General features: G+C 38.7%; 1 protein-coding gene across 3 annotated transcripts in view; it reads right to left on the bottom strand.

Annotated features, from left to right (window-relative positions):
• Positions 1 to 2,987: 2,987 nt before the first annotated feature.
• LOC106057322 (cadherin-related tumor suppressor-like) overlaps positions 2,988 to 8,863 on the bottom strand; it is a 157,680-nt gene continuing 151,804 nt past the window's right edge. For all 3 annotated transcript variants that reach the window (XM_056039228.1, XM_056039229.1, XM_056039230.1), the window contains exons 20-21: positions 7,573 to 7,834; positions 2,988 to 7,205 (exon numbers count right to left, since the gene is read on the bottom strand). In XM_056039228.1, coding sequence (XP_055895203.1) covers positions 5,422 to 7,205; positions 7,573 to 7,834 — 2,046 coding nt within the window. In that variant the 3' untranslated portion in view covers positions 2,988 to 5,421. The remainder of the gene's footprint in view (positions 7,206 to 7,572; positions 7,835 to 8,863) is intronic.

Below are 8,863 nucleotides of genomic sequence, written 5' to 3'. Positions count from 1 at the left end.
TAATTCCACTTATCTTATTCATGGTAAACCAGTAACACAGACTAAAAACGCAAAATACCTAGGTGTTCTAATAAAATTAAAATGTTATTTAACCTAGGTTTTGGCCAATAATAGAATATGCATCCTCTGTTTGGGACCCTTGAACATTAAGAAACTGGAACAGACACAAAATAGAGCGAAGCGATTATGGATCATCTCATGGAAATGAGATGAATGCCTGAGCATTAGCTGTGGTCGGAACGATGTCGCCCACACATCAGTTTCCCCCTCTCACGCAGCTGATGTATCCAAAGGAACGGCAAGTGCCGATACTGTTTGGGGTCAGCGGCGCCGCAGGTTCTGCCAGGGTGTAGCACTGGGTGCTGCAAACTGCCTTAGGGTCGCTTGCTCCAGATTTTTTCTCAGGGTTGACTCCCGAAGCCCTTTCCGATGATTGTGTATAGCTGCAAGGCAGCAGAGGTTTGAATTTAGAGTTTTCCTTCTCCTAGGTGGGTAGCCAGCCATAGATAACGAGCCCCTCAAACCCGAAGCTTACTGGTTTTGGCGCCAGTTACTCGCCTTTGCCCCTTCTCTTGTTAGTGAGAACAGTTCCGCCGGACTCAATATCTAAGCCACACGTGAAGGCCAGAAGTTTGACTGGTTGTCAGAGGCTATTTGAGATTCATAACAAGCTAGAGTAACACCTTTAGTAAAATCACTAAATTTAGAAAGCCTCCAGGAAAGAAGACTCAAAAGTAAAGTAGCAATTATGCATAAAACACTGAACCATAATCTTCAAAAACAAAATCTAATAAAATACTCAAAAAGACACAAAGATAAAGGTATATACCTCGTTCCATATGCTAGGACAAATTTGTACAAATACTCCTTTTTCCTTGGTGCTATTAGAGCATGGAATGGGTTGCCAGAGCTAGCCATGAAAACCAGTGACTTGGCAGAGTTCAATTCATTGGTTAACATGCATGACTAGATGCATCACGCATAGGACGTAGTCTTCTTCTTTTTTGAAGTAACGTCTGTATTATATAAGATAAGATGTTACTCTGTATTATTTAGTGAGTAAAACTGCAGTCAATAGAGTGACTTCTGTTATAGCAGGATTAGCTGTCGTAAATCACACAGGCACACTCAAAACATTTTTAGTTACTGAGAAAATAACATTAAAGATTATTATTAAAAATTATTTCATTTACTGTAGGACACAGTCTGAGCCATGTCTGAGCTTAGGCCTTAAAGGCACAAAAGTAAAGGTAGACTACTCTAAATAAGTTTTGAACAGGATCTAATGTTCTTGATGAATAGTTTGTTTTATGTCTGAGCTCAAAGGGAAATGAGTTCCAAATCTTTAGTCCATGTCTTCAAGTCTTTTTTTGGTGAGAGTGCAGCATTGACACCTCTGAGGGACATTTGGAGAGATCTGTTTAATAAGTGTAGCACAACTAGAAACATAGACACCCCTGATAGACATTTGGAAAGATTTGTTAAATAGGTGTAGCATAACTATAAACACAGACACATCCGTATCTTATCTTATATAATACAGACGTTACTTCAAAAAAGAAGATGATTACGTCCTACGCGTCATGCATTTAGTCATGCATATCAACCAATGACTTAAATTCTGCCAAGTCACTGGTTTTCCTGGCTAGCTCAGGCAACCCATTCCATGCTCTAATAGCACTAGGGAAGAAGGAGTATTTGTACAAATTCGTCCTAGCATATGAGGGACATTTGGAGAGATCTGTTTAATAAGTGTAGCACAACTAGAAACATAGACACCTCTGAGGGACATTTGGAGATCTGTTTAATAAGTGTAGCACAACTAGAAACAGACACCTCTGAGAGACATTTGGAGAGATGTTTAATAAGTGTAGCACAACTAGAACACACAGACACCTCTGAGAGACATTTGGAGAGATGTTTAATAAGTGTAGCACAACTAGAACACACAGACACCTCTGAGAGACATTTGGAGAGATGTTTAATAAGTGTAGCACAACTAGAAACACAGACACCTCTGAGAGGGACATTTGGAGAGATCTGTTTAATAAGTGTAGCACAACTAGAAACATAGACACCTGTGAGGGACATTTGGAGAGATCTGTTTAATAAGTGTAGCACAACTAGAAACATAGACACCTGTGAGGGACATTTGGAGATCTGTTTAATAAGTGTAGCACAACTAGAAACACAGACACCTCTGAGAGGGACATTTGGAGAGATCTGTTTAATAAGTGTAGCACAACTAGAAACATAAACACATTTGAGGGACATTCATGAAATACACTTTGGATACTCTAGCATGCTCTAGAAGCCAGTGGAGTGGATGTGAAACAGCTTAATTGCATAGAGCTATTCAAGCCGCACTATTTGTGTAGTGTGAAAAGAATGTGACTTATGCCTGGAAATTAACTTTAAACAAAAACCCAACATTGATACAACATCAAATCCAAAGTTGTTCAAAAAAGAAAACTTCCCAGGTGTTGGTCAAAACTTCATTCTAGGCATATGTTCATATGTATCTTTCAAAATTCATTTTTATAACACAACTTTGTATTTTGTTTCTGACTTACATCAGAACCACGGAGCCTACAGAGTGTTTCAAATATAGTTATATCATCATCTTTATTTGGAGTCCCTCATGGAACATAGGGCCTCAGTACAAAATATGCCACTCTTCAGGGTCTCTTGCTAGCTAGTTTTTTAATGGCTTCCCGGCTCTTTCCTGTTCTCTTGGCTTCATCTAATACACTGTGTGGCCATGTTGTTGTTTAGTCTTTTTCTGCATCTTGTGATCTATCCATCTCCACTTTCTAAGATCTGTACCTCTATATTTCTTTGTCCACTCGTCTCCCACAGTTTGGTGTTATCTATTTTGTCATACCACTGTTATGTTCAAGATATTTCTCAGACTTCTGGAGATGAAGGTCTGACATGACTAGTTATTATAAAACAAAACTACTCATAAATCACACACAAAACAAATGTGTCTTTATATTTGTAGATTTATTCAATAAATTTTTTTTTGATACAATGAGAAATTGGAAACAGTACAAATAATTGCTATGAGAAAAAAAAATGATTCATCTTTCATCTTAGAAAGAAATTCTTACAAAATATAAATAGCAGAAAAACATTTGGTTAAAAATACAAATGTATGATCAACTAATAAAAATTGTTCTCACCAATGGGCATTAAAAAACACTCTGAAAATACAAAGTCTCAGCCATAAAAACCTACAATATTTGTGCACTTTTTTTTTTTTTTGCAGTTTATTAAATATTTCAATGTGTATCAAAACCTCAGGGTTAGCCAGAGCTATAAATAAATACAAAAAATTTCACAATAACTAGTGTTATCTCCCTTCAATACTTTGGCCTGATCCTTGCTTCTAACATTTATTTTACATTGTTTCATTTGACATTCATTAGTCTATCTACTTCAAAACATGTTCTCACAGCTTGAGATGGACTCAATCTTGACATAGAAGACTAGAGCTAATGTTATGGCCTGCATAGTAATAATCACAGTTTCTCCGTGACACTTGTTATCTTGGACTACTCCTGAAACTTTTCCCCTGCACAGACTATGCTGGGTGCTCATGAACTGTGGGCTACAAAACTTTGTTTTTCTCAACTATGCATCACATATTTATGCTTCATTCAAGAACTATTGTATAATACACACACACAGTCAACTAGTACACACAATATTGTAGAGAGAGAGAATACTTCCCTTACCAAAATCAATCAAAATAAAACCAAGTGTAAAGATTAAGTACAGCTGCACTTAAGTTACATAAAAATATCATCTCAGTTTTTTACAAAAACATTAAAGCATAGTTTACAAACAAAAACATTTTTGTTTTGTTTTTTTGTTCATCCGAAGTGTATAAAGAATGCAATCACTTTCTGTCCTTCCCGAGGACCAGACACAGCACTGCCAACTTTGAACATGTCAAGTACAACATTCGTCAAAGGGTTAGCACTATTGCTTACATAGTGAGAGAACACAGAATAAAGTTTAGAATGAGATGACATGTCAAGTCTATGTTCAATAAATCAAGGAATGTTTTAAATGTACACAAAAAGTCATCAACTAATTACAACACATTGAAGTTTTACAATGACATTTGACCTTCTGTCATTCTATGTCAAAGTTGAAATACAAGTTGCATATTAGAACCTTATCTTCATAACTAGCTGATATGATTCTAATCATAGAAATCTTCATCATGAGACTTCACTCTCTAAACATGAAAGCTTATTATTGCCATTACCATTTCTAACATCAAAGATGCCGCTATTACTTAGGAACAAAGAACAATAACTTAAAGCAGTGTTTCCCCAAACTGTGTTCCACAGAACTCTTAATGTTCTGCGAGGCCACAAACTACTTGATTAATAAACTAGTAGGCCACCACCCGAAGTAATCTCTTTAAAAAAAATAAGCAGAGTGTTCCGCTAAATACTCAGAATGTGTGATGCATTCCGTTAAGGAAAAAGTTTGTGAAACACTGACTTGAAGGAATGATCACTCTGATATAGAAACAGATTGACTGAAGGCAGTCACTGATAGGAAATGGTCAAATGTCACAAGTATGAAAAAAAAAGTGTCTGAAAATCTGTTACTCTTATGATGCAAACAAAATCTGAAGCCTTTACAAAAGGCAAATACAGGATAACAACGGGAGGCAATAATACAGGGCAAACAATTTGTATCTACATGATTGCATCGAGTACAGACACATCCTCTCCCTCACTCTGTACAATGTTAGATGACATGGAATAAAAGCATTGATTAAAGCTGAGAGCTTACACCAGACATTCTATCAATCAAAATTAACTTAAAGGAGGCCATATAATCAACAGTGCATCAGATTGCTGGAAATCAATTCAAGGTGAACTGGAATTACATCAGATTTGATTTTAATTGTTGTGGGTCAAATACTGGACAGACAATTCTAAAACTACAAGACCTCAAACTAGCTGAGCTTGTGAAGGATGACAGCAAGAGAATCAATGAGAACTTAGTGTCAGTAGATGAATTAGAACTGGAAACTTTTCAGACACCAAACTGTACCCTAACAAATTCTTTGACACTAGACTATTTCACTCCCTCCCTCCCAAACTAACAGCAAAATTTAAACCAAAAAAAAAAGAAGTTATAACATTTTACTAGTACATATTTTCTTCTCCAACTTCAAAACTATTTGTTTGAGGATGAGTTCACAATGATAATGAACTATTCTAATTGATAACTTAACAATGTCAATATCACTAGACATAATATATATATATAAAGTGTTTTGATTCTATTTTTGTTTCAAACTTGAATAGACACTGGCATCCATGGAAGTCAAACACACAGCCATACTAACAATTAACGGATATTATGTACAAACTCTACCACCCTACCAGGCTACACATACTCTTCGTAATCATGGTCCGTAACATTTTTGTGTCCTCCGGTGTCGGGCAGCTGGGCTATATCCCTGAACACACCCACAAACTTGTCAAAGTTGGGGGCCCAGTTTAGCAGGGCGTCAAAGTCATACTGGTTGGAAATGAGGTACTGATGGTTGGGTGTCGAGGGACTTCCCAAGGATGAGGAGGATGGGTTTGTGCTGGTAAAAGAATCCCCATTAGAGACAAACCCATCTGAGTTCATTTTCTGGTGTTGGGGGGGATGATGATGGTCATCACTCTCGTTCTCAACCTCGGTCAGTTTTGAAAAGATCATTTTCTTTGGGTCCAAATCTAGCCTAGTTCTTACATTATCATTATCATATTCAAATTCTGAACACGTGAAAGAGTCGTTGGCTCCGCTATCTGAGGAGCTGGAGTCTGGAGCTTCCAGGAGCAAGCTGCTGTCTAATACTGGTTCTTGAGGTAAAATGTGGTGGTTGACCTTTGGTCTGCCGTCCACGGAGGATGACCCAACTTCAAGGAGGCTGAGGGGGTCAGTGAGATCTGGTCTCGCATTGAGACGGTTAACGTCCTCTACTGTTAACCCTTTGGGATTACTTCCCCTGGCTAGAGAGAGAGATTTATTGTTAGTGAGTTTGTGTTGGGAATGTACAGGGGGGATGAGGTGGCCAGTGGCTGAGGAGCTAGAGCTGTGGCTATGATGACTGCCAATGGAATTACTGCGACTTAGGTTGTTGGTGTTGTAGTTTTGTGGCAGGGTTCGTGGGCTGCGCACGTTGAGCTGCGTCAGTGGGCTCATGCGGGATCTGGAGCCTTCTGCCTGATTCAGGGCAGCCAGGGCAGAACTTGGTCGTCCCCCAGTTGGTAGAAGCACCTGGGAACCATTATGCGGCACAGACAGTGCAGAACCTGATAGAGACAGAGGACTCTGACGAACGTGACTGGCGTTAGGTCCAGCCCTGTAGTTGGACCCTGACACAGGGCTGTCTCTGTATTTATTAAAAAGTTGGTTGTTGAGTGGTGACGGTTGCAGCTGTTGATGATGGTGGTGGTGGTGGTGATGAGTGCCATTGCGGAAATCCTTATAATGTCGTATCACTTCTGATGGGGCAATGTCGGATGGAGCAATACTGCTGGCATTTTCAAAATCATAGTGCTCAGGGGCATCCTCTTCACCAAGAAGATTATTCATCACCCCTGTCTCCATGATAACTGTCCCGTCCGACAGATGCAGAGGCTGATCGGAAAAGTTGGAACCAATCAGATCAGGTCTTGCCGAGAGCGAGCTCCCTTTGGAACCGTTCAAATTTTCGGCGATGTGATTTCGAATGATCATCTCCTCCTCGCTGGGGTTCAAGGCGTACCTGGAGTTGATCCCCCCTGACGTGATCATGTTGTCCAGGACCTTGCCATGGCTGGAGCTGGACCCAATGCTAGGACTCTTCTTCTTGCTTCTCACACACCGGTGGAACAGATCCCGCCGGGTACGGAAGAGGACAAACACGACCACAATGGCGCACAGAAGGATGGAGAAGAACACGATGACGACGATGATTCCCGTCTCCAGGCCGGCAGATTCCTCCGCCATGTACATACACTTGAACTTCTCTCCGTCTGGGGTGCACTTGTTGTTGCCACCGCAGGGGGAGTTGCTGCAGAGGGCAAGGCAGGTCCCGTCCACACCACCCTCAGTAGTTATGAGGTACTTGTCGGATGTACCATTTAACTGCATCAACTCTCCATTGATAAGAAACTGAGATAGACAGCCTTGGAAACCTGAAAAAATAAATGAAACAAAATGTCAACCTGACCACGTCAAAATCTTTGGAATTCTAAGTATCAAAATAGCAAATAAACCAGAAAAACTAAAAAGTACTTTCATTCCAATAGGCTATGTCTTAGTACTCATTCCTATTTTTCTAATTCATCAAAAACTAAGCAATATGACTACAAACTATGTTTTTTTTCATCTCCTGAAACCATACAAATTTTGAAATGTTTTTTTTTTTAATTCTTAAAATTTTCTCATTTAATTTTCGACCTCAGTTTTAATGTCACTTGAAACTAAATATAAGACAACAATTTGAAATTATCTTATTTTTTTTTAAAGGAGGATCATGACTATACAATCACAAGGACACACCTTGTATTTCTTGATTAGCTGGAACAACGGCTGATCCACCAATCGCCATCTCCGTCAGTCTCAAACTATCAAAGTCATACGTCTCTCCAAATACTTTGGTCTGAGACTTCTGCTCATCAAAGTCTAGGGTGTATGTAGTGCCGAACCTGGACACTGTCACATTGTGCCAAGACCCATCACCGATGCTCACATCTGTCAGGGTAATCGGGTCACTGACAGCATCAGGAGACTTGAGCAGGAAGTGCAGGCCGACCTCATCAAACTGAAGAGAAGAGAATACATAGAGAACAAAAGGTTAGCAAGAGTTCAATCAAACATAGAAGGCCCTACTTAGTCTAAGTACCTAGTTGTCACAGTCTTAGTTGACATTGCATGATCTAAAGTTCACGTCATGTTAAGAGGTTAAAAGATGTAGAAAACAGGAAGTAGAATGAATAAAGTTGACTTTGAGTTCAGTCAAGTCAAGTCAAGTTAGTGAAGTCAAGTGGTATTCTTTAGACGGGTGGTCAAGTAATATTTTGGTCCGGAATGGACAGTAGCGACTTAGAAAAGTCTGTAGTAATTTCAGTTAGAAAGTAACTTGTGGGCAGTTGTTGCCAGTGGTCTTTTTGAGACATGTATTAGTTAATCTATATTTCTGCACAGTGTTACCTGCTGAGATGCGGACGTGATTTGTAATTGTATTGGATTTGTATTGGATACATTTGATACCGCTGTTATGCGGATAGGATTGTTTATTATTTTTTGACTTGTAGTACTAACAAGGAGTGCAGTATTATTATTATGTTGTAAAATAAACTCTATATTTGTCTGCTGAAACGGACTTAAGTCAGTTTGTAGTGTACATAATTGTCGCGTGTTAAGAGTACTCCAGGAAGCAAGAACCCACCATTTCACGACATTCGCATTCTTCAACATTACACCATTCAACATCATTTACACTAGTATCATGGAAATAACAAGAATCCAAGTACTGGGCCCATTATATTTTATATTACTGATATTAACTGATATGGTATTAAACTAGGCTTTAAGCCTATATATATAAATAACTAGATTTTCTAACTAGACCTAAACAGTGACGCCAAGAGCATAACAAAATAAAAAACATTTTAAAAATACTCTTTTTAAAAACAAAGCTTACATTAAGTGTAATTGTATCAATTAGTTTGGATCAGTCAAATATAAAAATATATATGAAACTTAGACATAATAAATCTGTGCAATTAGAAATAGTTTTACCAGTTGTTTTTATTTAGCTTTTAGCTTTCTCAATGTGCTATGATCCTAT

This window comes from Biomphalaria glabrata, chromosome 8 (assembly GCF_947242115.1).
Source record: "Biomphalaria glabrata chromosome 8, xgBioGlab47.1, whole genome shotgun sequence".
Lineage (NCBI taxonomy): Eukaryota > Metazoa > Mollusca > Gastropoda > Planorbidae > Biomphalaria > Biomphalaria glabrata.
Note: the sequence above shows the minus strand (reverse complement) of the source record. Positions and strands in the feature narration are given on the sequence as shown.